We start from the raw sequence: 24,772 nt of genomic DNA, 5'->3' as shown, positions 1-24,772 counted from the left end.
CCAGGAATAAAGGGAAAGAATGGTAGTTGTAGTTCCGAAGTTAGTTCTATGAATCATTCGGTTCAACTAAAAACTGACAGACAAATGCGATAATAGTAGGACCAGGAACCCCTGGTAGGACTTGGTAGGGATTGGTTATTATTAAGTTGGGGGGGGGGGGATCTTCTAAAGAAAGTTTCATGAGGTTTGTATGAAAAATTCTTTCGTCGAACACAGCTTAAAAGATAAACTTGAAAAACAGTAACTTCTCAAAGTTATTTCATGATGGATAGCGAAACAACTTCTCCCCCTCAAGTCCGTGCTATACAACCTTTTTTTATAAGTTTGCTTTTTCATCGAGGGCGAGAAAGGATCTGTTGGACAGAAAGGATCACTAGGACTAAAAGGACAGAAAGGAATGCCGGGAACATGTGATGACCTGGTACGGAAAGATATAATGGATAGAAATCATCACTTAAAAGTACAACAGTCCTTGTGTACTTCTAAAGCAATGAAATATTACAACATTTCATCATTCCGAACTGTAAGAGTTCCCTTGCTTCTTATTTTTTCCGTAATGGAGATTTATCTGATTTTGACACTTTCAATGAAAAGTGTTACTTATACATCAAATTATGATCTTTTCAGGGAGAGAAGGGTGAATCAGGACAAAAGGGAAAGGATGATAGTTCTGATAGTTCTGATAGTTCTGATAGTTCCAAAGTAAGTTCTATCATTCAGTGAATTTAGAACCAGACAAAACCTGCGACATTAGTTAAGATGGATAATTATTCAACAGGTAGAAAATCATCACTTAAAGGTGTAACGGTCCCTGTGTCGAGTACTGTCATCTAATAACGAGTACTGGTTTGTTTTCTTTTGGAATCATTGTCTTGTAGTCTTTGACATACCCAGGCATGACACAATAATAATATCAGAGTTTTAAATGATTACTTCCAGGAAAAGAGGATGTTGAAAAGTTGGAAAGAATATATAATCACTGGTTTTGTGCACATAGTAAAACGCCCTTTTTAATTCAAGATCGTCGTCCTAAGTGCATACAGAATGTTGGTATCAACTTTTACAATTTTTATGGAGAACACAAGAAAAGGTTGAATACCACGAGCTGGAGGCAAGTGATTTACAAACTTTTTAAGTGGTTTTCGTCCTCAGGTAAATGAAATAATCAATAACCTTCTTAATGAGATCCTGTTTGTCATTTTCTTGAAGCTAAAACATTGCGACTATTCCTTCTCGGCAATTAGTTCGGGTAAATTTATTCGAGAGTTCTTAAGTTCTTTCACTGTTACTGTACAGCAAGAAATATAAGCTTGACACGGCTCGACAAGTTAGTTACTTTGCGTTTTTATAGAAATTTGGAAACAGTTTTGTTTTCCCGAGAGTCCTGATGTTTCCCGAGACTCAAATTAGCTCAGTCCCCTTGAAGAAGTTAAAGTCGCCACGATTGTGTAACCTTCCTCTGTCTAATAATTATAAGCGATGGTCAAATTTTTCAGAAAGAGAAAATGAGCTCACACTCACCAAAAAGAAGGCCTGCACTTGAGGGTACAGAGAAATCAGCTAAAATATCTTTTTTGTGACGAAATTATAAAAGAAAAAATAATAAAAAAGGTATTTCTCTGCAAAAAGCAAATTTGAATATTGATTTCATGTTCACAATCGTGTTTGATCACAGCGTATTAGCCTGATCACAGACTAGTTTACTCTCAAAATAGATTACCACACTTTAGATCAGAGAAGCGCATCTCTTAAAATGATAACAAAATGGGTTTCTTAACTATGGATTTTTGCCAACTTATCTAATCAAAGTGCTCTGTGAGCAAACTCGTGAATTGACACATAATTTTTTGGATAATGTTTAATGTTATCTAGTTTAGGGAATTTTGTGGATGATTGCCATATCTAGAGTACGAGCAGTAGTTCAGTGTTCGCTAATGTAGCAAAGAAATAAAGTAACGTTGGGATAAGAAGGCATTACAATTGAAATGATCATGCTATTACATTTGACAAGGGTGGATGATGTCGTGTGTTTTAAACGTATATAATTTTTGTTTCTGGTTCAAAAGAAAAGGTTAGAAGTAAATGTGGGTGAAAAGTGAAATTTATTGTCTATCATTGTAAATATTAGAAAATCAAGGCAATACTGTCTTAATAAAAACATTAACGATTCCCTCTTTATCAAATGAGACAAACGGGAACGAGTTTTGAGTGATATAACTAAGTCAAGATTGTTACCGTCATTTTGGATCTCCGCCTGGGTAGATTTTTGTCACGTGCTAGGCAACCTATAATCAATAACAAAATAGAATTTCATTTCAGGCCTATTTATCAATTTCGTGGTGTATAACTTTCGCATTTTAGTACGTAATATGTATTTTGAACCTTCAAATTGTCTTGAAACTTAAAAAAAAATTGTTCTTTAAAAATTCACTGAAAATCGGTAGCTAAAATTGTTTGTTTAGGTGTTATTTGATTTTCGTGTTAACTTGTAATTTCGTCAGTCGCCGGCATCTCTTGTTGCTTCACACAGGAAAAAAACACGATACGAAACGTAATGATCGATTTTGTCCTCAATCTCACGCCATAACAGAAAAAGCTTTTGAACATCTGTAAACTCCGAACGCTTCGCAGTAAATGGTATTTTCAAAGAATCTTCGGATTGTTTTCAAGTTCAAGGACTGTAAATTACAATTTTATGCAAAACGAAGGTTGTTCTGTTATTTCAGTGTGAATCCTTGCATGCCTGCCAGTCGCTGGCGCCGCTTGTTGAAACTAAAACGGAAAAAAAACTCTTCTAAGATTATCATTGGCTTCTTTTTCACCCCACCACTATTCTTAGCAACAAAGGTCGCACTCACCAAAAAAAGGCCTGCACTTGAGGATATAGTGAAATCAGATAGAATATATTTTCTGTGACATAAATTATAAAAGAAAAATTAAAAAAAAAAAAGCATTTTCTGCAAAAACCAAATTTGCATGTTGATTTCATGTTCACAATTGTGTTTGATCACAGTGTATTAGCCTGATCACAGACTAGTTTACTCTCAAAATAGACTACCACACTTAAGATCAGAGAAGTACATCTCTTAAAATGATAACAAAATAGGTTTCTTGACTGTAGATATTTGAAAACTTATTTAAAAATTGCCACAGTGTTGAAGCGGTTGATGGGTAAAAAAATACCGGGCAGTTAGCAAGGGAATGGTTATTCGACCAAAGTTGGCAATTTTTTGAAAATTTTGCAATATGTCCTCACTTTCGTTAGAACCTAGCGAAAAGATCGATTCTGTCATGATCCTGAAGAACAGTTTTATTAAACCGAGTGAATGAACAATTGGTAAACAATAAGCATTTTTTTTATGATGATCATCTGGACACGTCAGCATAGCGCGACACGGGAACAAGGTGTTTATTTCTACATATCACTTTCATGAATAAGTACGCCTACCGATTGCGAAACCAAATTCTTAGAATTTTAATCGAACTCTCGAAAAACTAAACAAATTGGCATCGTGTTTTGAGGTCCTTCCTCTTCGATTCGTCCACTAATGTGAAACTTAACCGATTACATGAAAGGCCGATTTCCAGTCTAAGAATTTCTAAACATAAGAAAGTGAAGATATAGCTTCATCAAGAGTCAGAGTAAAAAAAAAGGCTATCATGGAAATAAAGTTGACCTCAATATCATTTCCTATACAACTTACGTAAATCATGGAACTACACTGTGTTTGCCACAGAACGTGGTTGTTTTCGTTATTCTCTAATCCTGATATATTCAGCGTTTTCATTACATGTTGAATGAAGAGCATGGTTCTTGAGATGAAGCAAAGGCTGTTATATGATACCAGTGCTTTTTCCGTTTTTCTTCTTATTTTTTCTTCAGAGTCTTAACAATCTTGTCAAGTAATCCCTAGTTAAACAACTTGTATGTTGTATGGAAACTCGGTGAAGTGTGGCGAGGAGCCCTTTTGGTCCAGAACAAAAGGAAAATATAGCACTATTACTAATTATGGGCTTGAGAACTCAAATTTATGTCATTTAGATACTTAGACCTAAAACAAACATATCCTTTTCAGATATCACTAAACTTAATTATTCCCAATATTTTTTGTTTTGTGACAGTGGATAGCTGGCGTAAGCAAACGACTTTGACCATTCTCTTCTGCCTTCGGTAACCTTGTTAATTAATTTTATTTGTTGCAATAAATCATAATCTCAGCTCGAAAACTCATGAGCCTATTCTCTGACAATACAATTTGGACGGTTTTAGTGAACCGAGTAAACAGACAAATAACATAAAATAAGCAATTTCTATTTCTAATCATCTGGACACGTCAGCATAGCGCTACACGGGATAAACACAGCGGGGTACGTAATAGAACAATGTGTGTGATCCGTTTGCTCAACTTGATCAAATTTCCAACGGACCAAGGTAATTACTTTCACTTGTCAACTTTATTAAGAAGTAACCCTTTCAGCGATAAGTCATAATTTTCCCTTAGTGACCCCCTACTCTTTAATGTTGTTCTTAGAGTTATGTCTTCTGCCTCGTAAAAAAAGGAGAATATTATATTTTCAAAATAATTGCTATTTTCATTACACCTGGTTACTCTGGTAAGCAGGTTCATTTTATCGTAGCAAAGCTATCTCGTACATCCCTCCCTTTAATATTTTTATTCGCAGGATAAACATATTTTAAACACAGGATAATACGCATATAGCATTCAATATCAACAAGGTTACTTCATGTTGAGTTACACGTCATCTTTTCAATAAACCAGGCTAAGGAGCCAAGAAATAAAGAAAAACCTTAAAAAAAGGTTTGTCCCATAGATACTGCTTGATTCTAGAACCGAAAGATTCAAGGGATGCACTATTAGGAAAAATTATCTTATTCAAAGGAAACTTTAGAATTATGCCACTGATAATATTTTGCTAGTTAAAATGATAATTGGGTGAACTAAGTCTCGTCAGTCGCTTTTGAATAATTGCGGCACAGTGTTCTGATCTACGGTTGCAGTCAACCGATTTTTTTCCTTTCAAACTCGCTTACGGTAAATGGCGTCGTTACAATCCCATTAAGCTCCACGAGAATGGTTTTAACAAAAAGGTGCACACTTATATCCTACATCCACGGCAATTTACTATCTTAAGTTTATTTCATTTTTATTCAACCGTATTTTATATTGAATGAATTTGCGTGTTTCCTACTTAGTAAAAGCAAACGAGAATTTTCTTTCAACTCACAGTATTCATATCAACCATCACATATTTGAAAAATTCCTCAAAATGATGTCAAGCGAGCTGAGTTCTTGCTATGGACACCTTTCCTTTCACAGATCAAAACCTTTTTTTTTACTACAGTAATTAGTGAGAATTTACATAAAGACCAAACAACTAATCTTCACTGATAAGGGCCTAAATTCTCCATACCAGATCACTATACAAGATAACGATGTTTTAAGGAGATATAAGAAGTTCATCGTAGTCGGTCAGTTAGCATATCATAATCCATAAACTACAAATTCTCATTGTGCATTGTAAACACTATTCATAACACAAGCCCTTAAACATCCTGAATTTTCCTGTCGTGGGACAAAATAAACGGAGTTGGAAAGTTGTTCCTTTTATGCTGACAGATTCGTCTATCATTTCATATCGGAGGGCGCTGAGAGTGAAAATGTTTCGCCTATTCTTTGTGTTGGCTCTTGCCTTTTTGTTGAGTTCCTTCGCAAAATCACAGAACAAATCTGCAAATCAGGTAACCAAATTGATAACTAGGCTTGAAGTAATTATATTCGAATCGGAATTCGAGTGAAAGTGAGAAGGTTTGTGTTTTGTTCGTGCTTGTGATTTCCCAAACAACCCCTTGATTTCATAATTTCTGTATGCACTGCTCGTTTTTACTTTCAAACCTTCAACAGAGTCATGGAACAGCGACAAAATCAAACTGCTGCGTTTCACAAGTTGGATACTGTAAAGATGGTGGGTAAAACTTCAAACAAAAATCCCACCTTGTTCAGCACATTTATAATTACCTTAGAATAATAATAATAATACTTGTAACACGTATTTATTTATTTACATCTGCTCATATGGGCGAGAAAGAAAGAAATTCGAGTTTCTTCATTGATGTTTGGTTTCTGTTAATTTCTGGACAGGAAAAGACGGAAAAGACGGAAAAGATGGACAAAACGGTGAGTGTGCAAAAGTTACTTTATGGTTCATTCATCAAGTTATTGACTTAAAAACGAACAACTTTTCATCATAAAAATAAACTGTTTACTTACCTTTCTAACACAAGAAAATTGATTTCTTTCCATGCAGGAAAAGATGGACGCGATGGAATAAACGGTGATGTAGTTATTTATTCAAAGTGAATTTTTGATTTAGATGGAAAATTTTTTAACGTGAATTCCTTCATAAACACAAGTGGTAGGGACGGCTTATTATGGATTTGCTGTGGAGGGGGGGGAGGGTTGGTGGAGGACTTTAGGAAGATCACATGTTTTTAAGGGGGTACTGATGGGGGATCACTCGTCGACAACAGAATATCAAGGGGGGACTATAGCAAAATGACTGTCAATTAGCTGCCAAGGGGGGTAGGGGTGGGGAATCATAAGAATATTACAGAGCCTTTGGGGAGGACCAGGTAAATTTTTGCGAGACGCTACCAAAATCCTCGGGCTGACCCGCTGATTCGTCCTGTATGGGAATTTGGGGAGAGAGAAAAACGAAAACCTAGTAATATGATGATTACTTGTGTCAAGTTAACATTACAACGAGTTTGAATGACTGAAAATTACTATGAATAATACATTTTTTGGGAAACGAAGGTGTACCGTGACTTTGTACTTTTGTTGCTGTTTTCGTTTATCTATGTTTCACAATTTGTACTGATCGCCAACATTTTCAACATAGGACGAGATGGACGCGATGGGACAGTTAGAGCAAAGGTTATGTATTTTTAAAACGATAATGTAACCGTCGTTAAAAAAATGACATTGAAACGGACTTGAGAATACAAATGCATTGAACTGTATATGACGTATCTCTTCTTGTTAGTGGTGAACTTATGAGTACATCAATCAAACTGTTGTCATGGTTACCGGTAGATTACTTCCATTCCTTTTAACTCATCCAGGGAGAGAAAGGTGAACCAGGCATGCATGGTGTGAATGGAAATGCCGGCATCAAGGTTGGTAAAAATTAAAGTGGTTTTCCGGCTAATTTTTCTTTGGTTTTGATCTGATTGACACTTTAACTGTTACCAATTATTTGGTTGGAATATTTAAATCGTGATTACTGCAGGTATCCCAGCCTTAAAAGATGCAGTTATAGAATTAGGTTTTGGGAAAGGAGAACATTTCATTATTCCGTCTTGTAAGAGTTCTCTTGCTTTTTATTTTACCCTATTGGAGAATTATCTGACTGTCAATGAATACAATGAGGTATGTTGCGCTCATACGTTAAATTTTGATTTCTTCAGGGGGATGGGGGTAAGCCAGGAATAAAGGGAAAGAATGGTAATTGTAGTTCCGAAGTTAGTTCTATGAATCATTCGGTTCAACTAAAAACTGACAGACAAACGCGATAATAGTAGCACTAGGAACCCCTGGTAGGACCTGGTAGGGATTGGTCATTATTCAGTTGGAGGGGGGGGGGGGATCTTCTAAAGAAAGTTTCATGAGGTTTGTATGAAAAATTCTTTCGTCGAACACAGCTTAAAGATAAACTTGAAAACCAGTAACTTCTCAAAGTTATTTCATGATGGATAGCGAAAAAGTTCGTGCTATACAACCTTTTTTTATAAGCTTGCTTTTTCATCGAGGGCGAGAAAGGATCTGTTGGACAGAAAGGATCACTAGGACTAAAAGGACAGAAAGGAATGCCGGGAACATGTGATGACCTGGTACGGAAAGATATAATGGATAGAAATCATCACTTAAAAGTGCAACAGACCTTGTGTACTTCTAAAGCAATTAAATATTACAACAAGTAATTTGCTACTTTTTTTTATTATTATTATTTTTTGGCAGTTATTGTGTGAAGTTCTTTGACATGCACAAGCACGAAACGATAATGATAACGAGATTTCTAATGATTCTTTGCAGAGCTCCTCGTCATCCTCCGGGAAAAGAGGGTGTTGTAAAGTCGGTAGGAGTCACTTTTTACTTGTTTTTGTGGCTTATGTCTCCTACAGGAGGCGAGGCTACTTATGTCGTCAAAATGAGTGAGTGAGTGAGTGAGTGATGGTTACAATAGAATTCCGATCTTGATCCAATTTTTACTCGATGTTAACTGTGCTACTCACTCTTTGTTCTGAAGTACTAAAGAAGACGAGAAACATCTTACAATAATTTCACGATGGCGCGTAAAAAAACCAAAGTTTTTCCTATATCACATAAGATGATCGGCGCAACATGAAAACCTACAGGAAAACTTTTTTCTTTAAACGGGGAGTATCTTACCGTTTGAATCAGCGAATTATGCCCAGTAGATCGGAATATACCTTTTTTTCAGTCCTTGACGTCACGCTAAAAAAGATGATAAACACCTCAAAATAATTCACAGTAGCCTTACCAGCACGTTATTAAAAACAAGGCATTTCCTTGCAAAAATATCTAGATAAGTTTTATCTGCTCATCGTGGAAACTATCGAGGAAAATTTTATGATGAAAAAATTTCTCACCATTGAGAGGACTTAGATTTAATTTCTTTTATAAAATAGCACTACAACAATAGCAGCAAAATCAGAGACGGCAACATCGAGCCGTATACATCAGACACGATCTATTTTTTTTATTCGTAGGACACTAGTTTTGTTTAATCAATTTTTTTTTATATTGCCTCTGCTTAAATTTAAGCTTTCAGGGAATTGTTATAATTAACAAAAAGTGCCAAAAACACCTTCCAAAACGTAAGAACAATCAAATGAAAGCTGAAATCGCGGACAAGAAATAAAATTGCCATAAGTCTCGAGTGGATATATACTTTGTAAGTAGTTTTCGTTCCAATGTAAGATTTTCATCAAACTTTTGAGGGAAAATCTCGTTTGATGCTCCAGTTTTATGGAGTACAATAGAGGATAGATTTTTTGACAAATTAGACGCCCGTTGTGTGTCAGTTATGTTAAGATTGACCATTCCCTCCATTCGCAGAAATGAACTTATTAACTTCCTAAGTGAAGCAAAAAACAAACGAACAAAACAAATAAAAAGAAACCAGTTGAGTCAAGTTGTTCCATTGTCCATATAACTTACATATGTTTATATGCTGATTGCAATACAGTGATTGAGAAGTAGGGTTTGTTTTCGAGTTACAGGAAAATAAAGTGAAAAAAAGGACGTTGTTTGAGAGGATGGAGTGTTGCTTTGGTAACATTATATTTTATAGAAAGAATTGTTAAATAACAGTTTCGCATGTCGTATGGAAATTTCGAAAAGAGTAAACTGTTAAAGCTTCGGTACGTTCAAATACGGTGATTAAAAATGACGAAACTCTTTTGAACCACCTTTAATAGGCTAATAACCAGAAGCAAAGGATGAGAGGTAAACTCTGTCAACTCTGTTTTGTTTTTATCAAAGAATGTTCCACTGGTTTCCACTTCTTCGAGAAAGTTCAAGACTTGCCAACCAGGGGAGCTACAGCTGTTCAACATTTCACCATTAATGGAAGTCTGTTCCTCACCTTTGGCAACTATAAAGGAGATATTCAGAAACACAAAACAAGCTCCGTGGTTTACAAGATGGATGAACCGACTGAAAAGTTCACATTGTACCAGACCCTGCAAACTAGAGGTGCATATGGCGTTGAGTACTTTTCTATCGCTGATAAACATTTCCTTGCTGTGGCTCATTTTTGGGATGGTACGTACCAACTTGACTCTGTAGTATTCCAGTGGAATGGACAGCGGTTTGTGGTATTTCAGAAATTACCAACAAAAGGAGCTGCACACTTCAAGTTCTTCACATTAAATAGCGAAAAATATCTCACAGTGGCAAACTTTTATGATGGAAGAACCCACTCAACAAAATCAGTCATCTACAAATGGAATGGCGTCAAGTTCAACAAGTTCCAGGAGATAGCAACTGAAGGTGCTAGGGGATGTACGGCATTTGAAATAAACAATGTCACTTACATCGCTTTCGCCAACCATTACAACTCTCAACAGAAGTATTCTATTCAGTCCACTGTCTTCAAATGGTCAGGAGGACACTTTGTCAAACTACAGTCTCTTCAAACTTACGGAGCATTTGACGTGAAGTCTGTTAATAACAATGGCCACACATTTCTCTCTTTTGCCTGCTACTACTCTGGAAGCTCCTACAACACTGACTCGTTTATTTATAAATGGGATGGTACCAAGTTCGATCTTTTCCAGTCTATTCCTACTCGTGGAGCCCTCGCTTGCCATCCTTTCATGATCAGCTGTCATACCTTCTTAGGTATGGCCAATTACTACACCAGAAGCCAGAAATACAACACACAGTCAACTGTGTACCAGGCCGCTGGAGCAAAGTTCATCGAGTACCAAGAGATTTCCACTCATGGAGCTCATGATATGACATCATTTGAGTACAAAGGTCACACTTATCTGGCTGTGGCAAACCACTACAATCAGAAGTACAACATAAACAGTGCTTTGTACAAGTGGGTGTAGAAATAGCGACACAGGACGAAAAGCGTAATGACCAAGAGTCTCAGCTGCTTTATGCATTGGTGTAGTGATAGTATTTGCTCAAAAATCGAAGAAAAAGGTTCAGATATAGGGATAGTCAAAACTGATATCTTTGATAAATGAGTGTTTATCAGCCTCTTTAAGAGTGAAATCTACAATAAAGCTGTGCATTGACCATGATACTAAAGTCTGGTTTCTTTCTAATTTTGTGTGAATAAATACCTTTCACTTTTATTGATAACAGTTGATCCCAAGAACAGTACTATCAGGTACGTTCAATATTCTTAAATGGACTAAATACCCTCAACTCATTTTTTCTGTGTGTGTTTTGCCACAGAAATCACATCTCCTCAGGAGACACCCGCACACCTAGACAATCCCACGAATCTCTAATCAAAATAAGTCGGAGGTCCTATCGTCTGATTTTCTGAATTTCCTGCTGCTGCTGATTCATTTATCTTTTACAATAAAAAAAGTGTTGAACATTATATTATGTGATGTTAACAATTGGTGTAAATGATCACTTTTGAGATGAAGTACTAGAAATTGAAATATCTAAAAGAATGTAGTGATATTACTTTCAACATATTTCACGCTTCTTAATAGTACCAGGACAAGGTGTGTACCAAGCATAAAGAGAGCCCTTTCTCCCCCCCCCCCCCTCCTCCCGTCCTTTCACTCCCCTAAGCATGTGGATGGAGAGCACTGTAGGAATCACCTTACCCCTCAAAGACCAGAAAATTGCCGACTTCTTACGAAAGGAGCCTCGTACCCTCAGCTGGAAAGTTTTACCCGACTATAGTAACCGGTCCTCATAGACAATTACATCTCAGAATGTTTACAAATTACAAAAAAATAAAGCCCTCTATAGTGAACCAACAATGCCTTGGAAACAAATTTAATGTGAGAGATGTGATGCATATTATACAGGCGATACAACCTATTTACTATGCATGGGCAGCGGGGAGTATAAATACTCCACATCTGAAAAACAACAGAAGAGGGCTATCTCGCGTAGCTGAGGGCTTTTCTTGTGTGCTAAAGCAACGAGGCTTGAGACTGTGGCTGGTTGTCTAGCGTTAGTTGACTACAGTTGTAACGAGATGGAAATGAGGAAGGTGGAAAAAAAGACTCAAAAAGCTTTTTCGTCACCGAATATGTGTCGAGAAAGGCGTTAGAGTTTGTCAAAGAAAGATGTAGAGCAGGCCATGAAGCATTTGTTTAATCAAGCGTTGCAGTAAGCGGAAAAATGTTTGAGCCATCCTTTCCAAGGGCTTCGGCAATAGTATTATTGTTTTTACGATCTTATTAGTTCTGGCGAGGAAGGAAGTGAATTCAAGGAAGGTTTCTGGAGGGTGGCAAAGGTGGGGTTCCAATCAGCACGCTGAATTTTTTCTATCGAATCACGCATCACGGGTAATTTTTTTTAACCAATCACGCGTCACGTAAAAAGGAGTAAGTACACTAAGCTAACACTGTAAGATTTCAACCTATCGGATGTATTATTGAAAATTACATTGCATCCAACGATTTTATCCTGGAATGAACTGCGTTTTACTTGTCATATTGCTTTTTGTTAGACAAATAAAGATGATTTACTTGTTGAAACTAGACAACCAGGCGGTCGACAAAAAGAACACTGAAGATCATAGTTTTTAGCCAAATGTTAACTACATTAAGTTATGCATATTATGTTACGATTGTTTGGACCTACCAGGAAGATCAAAGGTCAGGCGAAGGTCAGCAAAGGACGGAAAAGACCAGAAACCAGTGTGAAGGCTGCCACGGTTTATTGATCTTTGTTAAGACTCTATTTACTTTGAATAATTGGGTTCCTCTTGGTCAAAGTGCGTTCACTATCACGGAAATCTAATTAGTAAGTCTTGTAAATCACGCGTCACGCACTTGTAAAATAGAAAATCACGCATCAATTTGTGATGTCCGGTCCCGCGTCACGCGGATCATTTAGGTTTAATCACGCGTCATCCTGCAAATTTTGGGGCCGTCACGCGTCACGCAAAAACCCTCTGCCACCCTCTTTCTAATCGCCTCCTGGTTGATAAGTAATCGAATGACAGGGTACTACCACCTGCGGCAAGAAGGGACGCACTTAAAGTCATTGATTGACACAGAATAACTGGCGCCATTCTCACTTGAAGAATGGGGAAGCGCTTTCCTGAAACTGAAAAATTTCTTGGCCATCGAATTCTTCTCCGGGCTAGGTTGGTTACTACACTCTGGCGAAGAAGCAGAACATGGCAAAAGCCACTAGTAGCTTGAAATGTTTTCCAATTTACTTTATGGAAAAATCGCAGCAACACAATCTGCAGTTATCATTTGCATTGTTCCCTTGTAAATTTCTCTCTCGCTTGACGGGCTTTGTGTTTATCTTTACTCTTTGCTATCGATATTCTTTAACCGCCTCCTTGATTTTTTCATTGCAAAATGAATGAACTCTTTGAAAGAGAGTCCATTTGAGTGCTTATTGAACGCTCTCCTAGCTGTATTTAAAAGTTATCACCGATTATAAACATGCGCCAAGACCGTGCGACCACAACAAGCATGGCTTACCTTGTTTTTCACTCAGCCTTGTTTGCATCCTGAGCACGGGTCACTTTATGGTGCTCGTTGCATCTGCTTTCTGGATTCCTCGTACTCCTTCCATTCATTTTCTTAACAAATACAAATTTAGACAGAAGGTTTTAAATGTTAACAAACATTTACTTTAGTATCAAATGTATTTAGGTACGAGCTATTTGGGGAAACCATACATAGCCGACATAGAATTTAGCTGACAATAAAACATTGAAAAAAATTAATAGAGAGCCTCACACCAACTGCACAGTCTAATCTCATATTTACAATCTAAAATCTACAATCTATGATCTGAATCCAAAATATAAAATCACTATTTATAGAGGCAGCAACACCTACAGTTACGATCTAAAATACTACTGATATCTAGTTTTCTTATGGTGTTTTTAGAGGACTGAAGATTAAATGATTATTTGCCTGGTTGTGTAGCCTGTTCTATAGTGCGGGTCTGAAGTATTGTATTTTTCTGTAAGTTAATGTGTTTCAAAAATCGATGTAAATTAAAATCTTTGTTATAAATAATAAATTGAACTATTTAAAATAGTTTAAGCTATTATTCGCACCTATTATCTACAACTCTCTATCCACAACTGCAAAGGATGTTGACCTTCAGCTTGAAGGAAACGAGTAACCAATCATTCTGTTAGGAAAACCTGTATTTAAGGCTCCCCGCTGCAGATATTACGGAGAACTTTATAGTCCCAACTGCGTGGACTCAAAATCACGGATAGTCAGCGAGTTCGGAACACCTAAAGAGGATGTCCATGACCCTCAGTCGAGTTACTCGTTTTAAAACCGGTATGAAAAGATGAATGTCAAGTCGTCACTTGCTCGGCTGCAGAAATCGCCACCAGTGCGCAGAAGATTCATTAGTTAACCATTCTAACAACCCCCTATAGTTTTACGCCGCTCTATTGCTTTTAGCAGGTGCAAACATAGGATCTAGATCTCCTCTGGATGCACCTTCCAGACATTTCATGGCGATGTAAAACTACCTTGTTTTAGTACCAAGCCTCGATTTGGGCATATTATGGTATTGTTTACACCCGTTCTCTACTTTTCTCTCGTTCCTCCCTTTTACTCTTTCAGTGGAAACAGTCTGAGGGAAGGCGTTTCAGTTCTATTTTCCGATCTAACCTTCTTATGCCCTTCTGTCGACTAAGGACTTGGCACTTATGAAAGACAAACAAAGGGAGGAAAAAAGACGAAAGGCTGAAGTTTCTAACCACGTCTCGCCTCCGAATCTAACTTGTCACTTTCGCTTTTCACACAGGATACCCAAGACAGGACAGGTTACTTAACGAGACCCATGACGACGACGCCTATATTTTTCGTATTATAATCAATCTATCGCAAAAGAAAATGAATTGAAGTTACTTATTTCGTCTGTGTTTCGCCGCCACATCTGTAACATTGTCATTTCAGTTTAGGCATGAGTCGCAGCCAAGTAAAGCTTTCATCAAAACGCTAACTTTTTCTTTCTCCTTTTATTTATTCATGAACTACAAATGTTGATATATTGAGAATCAGAGTTGAGCTATTCATAATTAACGACCGGAGAAAACATTAATAATTTTCTGTACACAGTTCAAGTAAACAGAGGAAAAGACTAAGCGGAAGGATCCAAGAGAATCTATTCCATAAATTTACTGAAGAAGGTTTTGGAATTAGTGTATAGTTAAATGTATAATTTTCAAATAAGAAAAAGTGAGCAAAAACATAATGATTTTGAATAACTTCACGTGTTCCTTTCTCTAGTAAAACACACATTGATCACTGATAAGTGATCTCCACTGATTGACATTGATGGTCACTTCGACAATAGTCAATCACAGTTTGGCTCTGGTAAAGTCTGTAAAATAATTTCTGTGAAACGAAAGCTCTTTCGTTCTTCTACTAAAACAGTAGGGCTGTAAATGTGCAATGTTTCCTTTGTATATTTAAACAGCATTGCTATTTCGTCAAGCCGTCCTGCTCTCGAGCTGAAGCAACAAACCTCCTCCAATAACACAAGAATTTTATGTTTTGAGCGTCCCTTTTTTCATCACAATTTATTTTTTTTATTTTCCGAATTATTTCTTTAAGTTATTCCACCAGGGAACAAAGAGATCGAGTGTAAGTTGTCGATGATGATATAAACATCATTATAAATTCATAGTCAAAAGTATTTGCAATTGTCGAAAGTTCATTTCTATTTACTCATCTCCGTTTACTTTTTATTTATCTTGAAGTTCAGTTTTCCGTTTTAAAAGCTTCATTCACTTATTTATATACTACCATGATAATATCAGCTGTTTGGCATTATGATATTTCTGATTTTCTTTTAAACCGACATTTTAAAACAAAAATGATCGATTTATTAACTGAGAAACTTACACTTAACAGACATTCATACCTCTTCTTTATCTTGTTCACATCAAAAGGACACAACTCACAAATTTTACTCCTCATTGTGAACAAACTATCAATAAGTCTTCTGAATATCCGCCGCTGGTCTATCTAGAACATGAAGTAAACCAAACAATGTTTACTTGTGTTATTTAAAGCATCCATCAGGGATACATTCCATGTAAAATTTAATCATTTGTAACACAAATTAGCTCCCCTCGAACAAAGGCGCCACGATTGCGTAACCTGTAAAGCGACGGACAAATTTTTCAGGAAGAGAGAATAAGCTCTCACCCGCCAAAAAGAAGGCCTGTACTTGAGGATATAGTGAAATCAGCTAAAACATCCTGTCTGTGACGAAATTATAACAGAACAAATAATAAAAAAAAGTATTTTCTTTGCAAAACCATGCATGTTGCATTTGCATGTTGATTTCATGTTCACAATTGTGTTTGATTTCAGTGCATTAGCCTGATCACAGACTTGTTTACTCTCAAAATAGATTACCACACTTAAGATCAGGGAAGCGCATCTCTTAAAATGATAACAAAATGGGTTTCTTAACTGTAGATTTTTGCCAACTTATCTAAAAATAGCTGCAGCGTCGAAGCGGTTAATAGGTTAAAAATATCGGGCAGTTAACAAGGGAATGGTTATTCGAGCAAAGTGAGCAATTATTTGAAAATCTTGCGAAATGTCCTCACTTTCGCCAAAACCTTGCGAAAATTACGATTCTATTATGGCCCTGAAGAACCAAATCTGGGAAATGTTTACATTTTGATTCAACGCCAACATCTTCCTCTCCAAATATCACTCAGTCGTTATTTATTCCCAGTTACTTTTGTTCTTTGACAACAGAATCTTCTGGACCTTATTTCTTCGTCAGTTTTTCTATTGATGGTTTTGTGTTTCAGTAATTAACTATCCCAGCACTAATTTTTTCGGGCCTATTATCTTAAAATTCAGCTTAAACAGTTTTAGTAAACCGAGTGAACGAACAGTTGATACATAATAAGCAATTTTTATTGATGATCACATGGACACGTCAGCACGGCTCAACACGGGAACAAGGTGTTTCAGGACGCCTATCGAGTAACCAAATTCTTAGAATTTTCACCGAACTCTCGAAAAACTAAACAAATTGACATCGTATTTTGAGTTCCTTCATCGTCAATCCTTCCACAGAGTGTGAAACTTAAGCGATTTCATGAAATGCCGAGTGCTAGTCTACGAATTCTTGAACATTAGAAAGTGAAGTTATAGCTTCATCGAGATTCAGAGTAAAAAAGAAAAAGAGAGAGAGACTATCATGGAAGTAAAGTTGACCTCGATATCGTTTTCTATTTAACTCAAGTAAATCATGGAACTACATTGTATTTGCCAAAGAACGCGGTTGTTTTCGTTATTCATTAATCCTGACGAGACGGCTTTGCATATTCAGAGTTTTCATTACATGTCTAATGTAAAGCATGGTTCTTGAGGTGAAGTAATTATATGTTATTCACCCGGAGGTTCGTATTGGGAAAAACTGTGCCCGAGGTCTTGGATACCGCCCGAGGCCGTAGGCACGTCAGCATAGCGCTACACGGGATAAACAAATGATAATAGAACTGTGTCAGTGTGTGAGTTGTTTGTTCAACTTGATCAGATTTCAAACGGACCAAGGTATTTACTTTCACTTGTCAACTTAATGAAAAAGGAACGAACCCTTTCAGCCATAAGTCAATATTTTTTCCTCAGTGACACCCTACTCTTCAATGTTGTTTTTAAGGTTATGTCTTCTTCCTCGTAATAAAAGAAGGAGAATGTTATATTTCCAAAATAATTGCTATTTTCATTAGGTTCATTTCACCGTGGTAGAGCTGTCTCGTCCCCCCCCCCCCCCCATACTTATATTCCCATTTAGCATTCAATATCAACAAGGTTACTTCATATTGAATTACACGTCATCTTTTCGATAAGCCAGGCTAAGGATGCAAGAAATAAAAAAAAACCCTTTAAAAAAAAGGTTTGTCCCATAAATACTGCTTGATTCTAGAACCGAAAGATTCAAGGGATGCATTATTGGGAAAAATAGTTCTGATGAAAGGAAACTTTGGAATTATGCGACTGATGACAATTCGCTAGTTAAAATGATAATAAGGTAAACTTAGTCTCGTCAGTCGCTTTTGAATAATTGCGGTACAGTGTTTTGATTTACGCTTGCAGTCAACTGCTTTTTTTCATTTCAAACTTGTTTACAGTAAATGGCGACGTCACAATCACATTAAGCTACACGAGAATGGTTTTAACAAAAAAGTGCAGACTTATTTTTCTAAAGCCACGGCAATTTGCTATCTTTATTTTATTCTATTTTCATTCAACCGTATTTTATATTGAATGAATTTGCGTATTTCCTACTCAGTTAAAGCAAACGAGAATTTTCTTTCAACTCACAGTATTCTTATCAACCATCATTTTTAATTTGCTACTTTTTCTTTTATTATTACTTTTTTGCAGTTATTGTGTGAAGTTCTTTGACATGCACAAGCATGAAACGATAATGATGACGAGATTTCTAATGATTCTTTGCAGAGCTCCTCGTCATCCTCCGGGAAAAGAGGATGTTGTAAAGTCGGTAGGAATAATTTTTTACTTGTTTTGTGGCTGTCTACTACAGGAGGCGAGGCTACTTATGTTGGCAAAATGAGTGAGTGATTGAGTGAGTGATGGTTACAGTAGAATTCCGATCTTGATCCAGTTTTTGCTCGATGTTCACTGTACTACTCATTCTTTGTTCTGGAGTACTATAGAAGATGAGAAACATCTCACAATAATTTCACGATGGCGCGTAAAAAAAACCAAAGTTTTTCCTATATCTCATAAGGTGATCGGCGCAACATGGAAACCTACAGGAAAACTTTTTTCTTTGAACGGGGAGTACCTTACCGTTTGAATCAGCGAATTATGCCCAGTAGATCGGAATATATCTTTTTTTTTTTCAGTTCTTGCTGTCACACTACAAAAGATGATAAACACCTCAAAATAATTCACATTGACCTTACCGGCATGTTATTAAAAACAAGGTATTACCTTAAATCTAATATCTAAATAGGTTTTATCTGCACATCGTGGAAACTATCGAGAAAAATTTTACTTATTCGAAGACAGAGCATTTTACCATTTCAATCAGCGACTAATGCGCCAATGAACCGCTAAATTTGCGAAGCAAGCAAGGTCTGAAATACCATACCTTGAGTTTAACAGGGTGACCCTATTCAACGGAATGATAGAACGGTAGATTGGCAGAACGGCGAATTGGAGGAATGGCCGAATGGCAGAATATCCCTTAACGCAGAATGCCTTGTTGTCGCCCTCCAAAACGTAAGAACAATCAAATGAAAGCTGAAATCGCGGACAGGAAACAGAATTGCCATAAGTCTCGACTGGACATATACTTTGCGAGTGGTTTTCGTTCCAATGTAAGTAAGATTTTCAACAAACTTTTGATGCTCCAGTTTTATATAGTTTAACGGCACAACAGAAGATAGATTTTTGACAAATTAGACGCCCGTTGTGTGTCAGTTATGTTAAGATTGGCCATTCCCTCCATTCGCAGAAATGAACTTATTAAGTTCTTAAGCGAAGAAAAAAACAATAAAACAAAACAAAGAAAAGAAACCTGTTGAATCAAGTTGTTCCCTTTTCTATATAACTTGCATATTTGTATATGCTGATTGCAATACGGTGAGTGAGAATTAGGGTCACCGGGCTTGTTTTCGAGTTACAGTAAAATAAAGTGAGAAAGGACGTTGTTTCAGATGATGGAGTGTTGCTTTGGTAATATTAGTTTTTATAGAAAGAATTGTTGAATAACAGTTTCGCATGTCGTATGGAAATTTCGAAAAGAGGAAACTGTTAAAGCTTCGGTACGTTAAAATACAATGATTAAAAATAACTAAACTCTTTTGAACCACCTTTAAAAGGCGAGTAACCAGAAACAGCGGATGAGAGGTAAACTCTGTTAACCATTTGTTTTGTTTTTATCCAAGAATGCTCCACTGGTTTCCACTTCTTCGAGAAAGTTCAAGACTTGCCAACCAGAGGAGCTGCAGCTGTTCAACATTCCACCATCATGGAGATATTTACAAATACAAGACAAGCTCCGTGGTTTACAAGATGGATGAACCGACTGAAAAGTTCACATTGTACCAGACCCTGCAAACTGGAGGTGCATATGGTGTTGAGTACTTTTCTATCGCTGATAAACATTTCCTTGCTGTGGCTCATTTTTGGGATGGTACGCACCAACTTGACATTACATTACAATACTATATTCAAGAGAAGGAAAATAAAAAAAATTGTAAAAGTATCTCTCGAAAGGGGATATTCTAGAGGTTAACCCTATATAAAAGATTCCCCGAATAAAAAGATCAAAACATTATATACAGATAATTAAAAACTGTTTACCATCATCTCAATCAATATTCATGTAAATCTTTAGTCTGTTACGAAATAAAGTCAATGATCCTGCGTGTACAATATCTTTAGGCAAATTATTCCACGTATTAACGATCCGTACAAAAAAAGAAAATTTGTAGCAATTTACGATAGCTATTTTTACGTAGAGCTTATAATCGTGATTGGCTCTAGTTCGATTACATTTAGTAAGTTCAAAAAAGTCCGAAAAATGAAGACTATCTATTTCCAGAACTATCTTGTAGCACTGGATCAGAGATAAAAACTCTCTTCGTTTCTCCAAAGTTTGCCAATTCAGTAGGCGGCAGCGGTCTTCATAGCTCATTTCTCCGCGTTTTTGCTTTAATGCCAACCGAGATGCCCTTCTTTGGACTTTTTCCAAGGATTCGATATCCTTTTTTTGGTAGGGGCTCCAGACGGGGACAGCGTATTCGAGTATAGGTCTTACTAACGACTTAAAGAGGCAGGAAAACGCATAGCGATTATCGTTTCCAAGTGATCGCCTAATTATACCCAACACTTTGTTCGCCTTGTTTACTATGTACGAAACGTGTTTACCCCAAGATAGATCGTAGTTTATTGTGACCCCTAGGTCCTTGGCACTGTCGACAGATTTTAGTTGCGTACCAAGGGAATAACTAGGCTTGGATCTGTCTCTACTGTGCGTTACACGCATAACTTCACATTTTTCAGGATTAAAGCGCAACTGCCACTTGTTAGCCCAATCGCTTAATTTGTTCAAGTCCAGCTGTAAGGCTGGTATATCCTTATCAGGCTCCATGATCTTGCGATAGATTTTAGTATCATCAGCGTAGATTTTCACGGTTGATGCAATGTTTGCCGAAATATCATTTATATAAATAATGAATAGGATTGGGCCGAGTACTGTTCCTTGAGGCACACCTGAAATCACGGGTGACCAGTCTGAACAATTGCCCCTTAACACTACACGCTGCCTTCTATTCGTCAAAAAATTTCTAATCCACAGTAGTAGAGAGCCGTCTATCCCATACCGTTGTAGTTTCAACAGCAAGCGCTCGTGTGGCACACTGTCGAAAGCCTTGGAGAGATCTAAGAAGATGATATCCGTTTGTTGCGAGCAATTCCTAGCCTTTGCCCAGTCATTGTAACATGTAAGTTGACTCTGTAGTCTTCCAGTGGAATGGACAGCGGTTTGTGGTATTTCAGAAATTACCAACAAAAGGAGCTGCACACTTCAAGTTCTTCACATTAAATAGCGAAAAATATCTCACATTGGCAAACTATCATGATGGAAGTACCTACTCAACAAAATCAGTCATCTACAATTTGAATGGCGTCAAGTTCAACAAGTTCCAGGAGATAGCAACTGAAGGTGCCATGGGATGAACGGCATTTGAAATAAACAATGTCACTTACATCGCTTTCGCCAACCATTACAACTCTCAACAGAAGTATTCTGTTCAGTCCACAGTCTTCAAATGGTCAGGAGGACACTTTGTCAAACTACAGTCTCTTCAAACCTACGGGACATTTGACGTCAAGTCTGTTAATATTAATGGTCACACATTCCTCTCTTTTGCTTGCTACTAGTCTGGAAGCTTCTACAACACTGACTCGTTTATTTATTAATGGGATGTTACCAAGTTCGTTCTTTTCCAGTCTATTGCTACTCGTGGAGCCCTCGCTTGCCATCCTTTCGAGATCAGCTGTCATACCTTCTTAGGTATGGCCAGTTATTACGACAGCAGCCAGAAATACAACACACAGTCAGCTGTGTTCCGGGCCGCTGGAGCAAAGTTCATCGAGTACCAAGAGATTTCCACTCCTATAATAGAACAATAATTTTATGTTTTGAATGCTCTTTTTTTCCATTGTAATTCATGTTTTATATTTTCCAAATTGTTTCTCCAAGTTATTCCTCCAGGAAACGAATATATCGAGTGTAAGTTATCGATGATGATATAAACATCATTATAAATTCATAGTCAAAAGTATTTGTAATTGTGGAAAGTTCATTTCTTGTTTACTCAGTGGTTAAAAATCTCCGTTCACTTTTTATTTTTTCCGTTGAAATTCAGTTTTCCGTTGTAAAAGCCTCATTCACTTATTTTTACACTTATTTTTGTCTTTTAAACAGACATTTTAAAACAAAAATGGTTGATTTATTGATTTAGAAACTTACATATAACAGACATTCATACCTCTTCTTCATCTCGCTCGCATCAAAAAGACACAACTCATAAATTTTACTTCTAATTGTGAATAAATTGTCAACTCAGCTGTTTTCAGTCTCCTGATTACCTGCCGCTGGTCTAATTTGGTATATGTAGTAAACCAAGCAATGTTTACTTGTGTTATTTTAAGTATCCATCAGAGATACACACAATGCAAAATAGAATAGTTTGTCACGCAAATTGGTTCTCCGCCAACAAAGTCGCCGTGATTGCGTAACCTTCCTTTGTCTAATAAATGTGAAGCGACGGTCAAATTTTTCAGGAAGAAACACTGAGCTCTCACTCACCAAAAAAAGGCCTGTTCTTGAGGATATAGTGAAATCAAATAGAATATATTTTCTGTGACGAAATTAGAAAAAAGTATTTTCTGCAAAAACCAAATTTGCATGTTGATTTCATGTGTTTGATCACAACGCATTAGCCTGATCACAGACTAGTTTACTCTCAAAATAGACTACCACACTTAAGATCAGAGAAGTGCATCTCTTAAAATGATAACAAAAAGGTTTCTTGACTGTAGATATTTGGAAAACTTATTTAAAAATTGCCACAGTGTTGAAGCGGTTGATGGGTAAAAAGTATCGGGCAGTTAACAAGAGAATGGTTATTCGAGCAAAGTGGGCAATTATTTGAAAATTTTGCAATATGTCCTCACTTTCGTTAGAACCTAGCGAAAAGATCGATTCTGTCAAACCGAGTGAATGAACAATTGGTAAACAATAAGCAATTTTTTATGATGGTCATCTGGACACGTCAGCATAGCGCGACACGGGGACAAGGTGTTTATTTCTACATATCACTTTCATGAATAAGTACGCCTATCGATTGCGAAACCAAATTCTTAGAATTTTAATCGAACTCTCGAAAAATTAAACAAATTGACATCGTGTTTTAAGGTCCTTCCTCTTTGGTTCGTCCACTAATGTGAAACTTAACCGATTACATGAAATGCCGATCGCCAGTCTAAGAATTTCTAAACATAAGAAATTGAAGATATAGATCGTTTTCAGTCACGTGACCACTTTACAATTGGCCGCCATATTGGTGCACATGTAAACAGTGAACTCGTATCGCGTGAGCTCTAAAAAAAGGTTTTGTGTGCGATTTTTGGCTGTGGAACCCGAACTGTTCGTGATAAAGGAGTTTATATGGCAAGAATTCCTTCAGTTGTAACGAATCAAGGCGACGAAATAAGAATTCTTAGCGAGGAAAGGCGAAAAAATTGATTTCTGCCATCAGCCGAAAAGACCTCACGGACAGCATTTTGGAGCACGGACGAGTCTGTGGTAGACATTTTATCTCAGGGAAAGCTGCAAAACTGTGGGATAGGTACAATCCAGATTGGACTCCAACCCAGAATTTAGGCCATAATAAATGTGATGCCGCAGAAAAGCTTCAAGCAGATCTAGAAGCTGCCGGGAAACGAGACGAGAGAGTCAGAGATCGTGAGATGAAGCGTGTTGCGGCAGAAAATGAAAAGCGGCTCAGGGAAGAAATCGAGGCCAAGCGACAAAAAATTGGCGAACCAGGGGAAAAGGTCAGTGACATTTCTTTCAATTTGGACTCAGCGATGGAAGTGGAAACTGAAACAGGAACAGCTACTCAAACTGAGGAGTTCGATTATTTATTTCACATCTCGACTGCCAAACCACCATTCGATGAGGCTTACTTCGCAAATGACAACGAGAAGGTGAGATTTTACACTGGATTGCCTGCTTATGATGTCCTGCAAACAGTTTTACCGTATGTTTCGAAATTCGTTGTAAGAAAGTCGCCAACTTTGTCACAGTTTCAAGAATTTGTTCTCACTTTAATGAAACTTAAACTGAACATGCCAATGCAGGATCTTGCTTACCGCTTTGGTATTTCCATTGCAACAGTTTCAAGGACATTCTCTGCATGGATGGTCGTCCTTGATGCTAGATTAGCCTTTCTCATAAGGTGGCCAGAGCGTGAGGACTTATGGCAGACCATGCCTCAATGCTTTCAAGTTGCCTTTGGCAACAAAACTACAGTAATTATTGACTGCTTTGAGGTCTTCATCAATAGACCGTCCAATCTCATGGCCAGAGCATGATGTGATGTGATGTGCGTGACTGTTGGCTTGGTGTTTGTTGTCATGTGCGTGACTGTTGGCTTGGTGTTTGTTGTATCCAAGACCATGCGCGCAGTTTATTGTTCCATCTTTCTCGGTAATGATCCAGATTGGAATCAAGGCCTCGTTCATCCGCTGAGAGTGCCGCACTTTCGCCAACACGACAAACTTGCTTGCGACCATATGCCCTTGCACGTTGTAAACAAACCCCGAAACCATTTGATTGTAAGCTTCCAGACTGCGAAAGGCTTTAATTGCTTTTGCGTGTAAAAGCTGGTCTCAAGAACCAAATAACAGAGTAAATCTGTCGATTCAACCGGCGGAAGACAGTCAGGTTCG

At 37.3% G+C, this 24,772-nt stretch overlaps 1 protein-coding gene and 1 pseudogene across 3 annotated transcripts; both read left to right on the top strand.

Annotated features, from left to right (window-relative positions):
* Window positions 1–4,414: 4,414 nt before the first annotated feature.
* On the top strand, window positions 4,415–10,861 carry LOC149050514 (uncharacterized). 2 transcript variants are annotated; one of them, XM_089198057.1, is made up of 9 exons: window positions 4,415–4,432; window positions 5,925–5,985; window positions 6,162–6,197; window positions 6,328–6,354; window positions 6,922–6,956; window positions 7,145–7,198; window positions 7,832–7,912; window positions 8,115–8,157; window positions 9,588–10,861. In XM_089198057.1, the coding sequence occupies exons 6-9, from the start codon at window positions 7,166–7,168 to the stop codon at window positions 10,661–10,663; spliced, it is 1,233 nt and encodes a 410-aa protein (XP_089054183.1). In that variant the 5' UTR covers window positions 4,415–4,432; window positions 5,925–5,985; window positions 6,162–6,197; window positions 6,328–6,354; window positions 6,922–6,956; window positions 7,145–7,165; the 3' UTR covers window positions 10,664–10,861. The 2 variants fall into 2 exon arrangements, with proteins under 2 accessions (XP_089054183.1, XP_089054182.1); XM_089198056.1 differs by lacking the exon at window positions 4,415–4,432 and adding an exon at window positions 5,536–5,761.
* A 6,272-nt stretch (window positions 10,862–17,133) lies between these two features.
* LOC149050513 (uncharacterized) lies at window positions 17,134–21,946 on the top strand (annotated as a pseudogene). The gene is made up of 4 exons (XR_016182671.1): window positions 17,134–17,145; window positions 18,239–18,281; window positions 19,696–19,960; window positions 21,266–21,946. The product of XR_016182671.1 is annotated as an uncharacterized LOC149050513 (transcript).
* The last annotated feature ends 2,826 nt before the right edge of the window (window positions 21,947–24,772 follow it).

This window comes from Pocillopora damicornis, chromosome 2, assembly GCF_964200805.1.
Source record: "Pocillopora damicornis chromosome 2, jaPocDami1.2, whole genome shotgun sequence".
Lineage (NCBI taxonomy): Eukaryota > Metazoa > Cnidaria > Anthozoa > Scleractinia > Pocilloporidae > Pocillopora > Pocillopora damicornis.
This window is presented reverse-complemented; position numbering and strand designations above follow the sequence as displayed.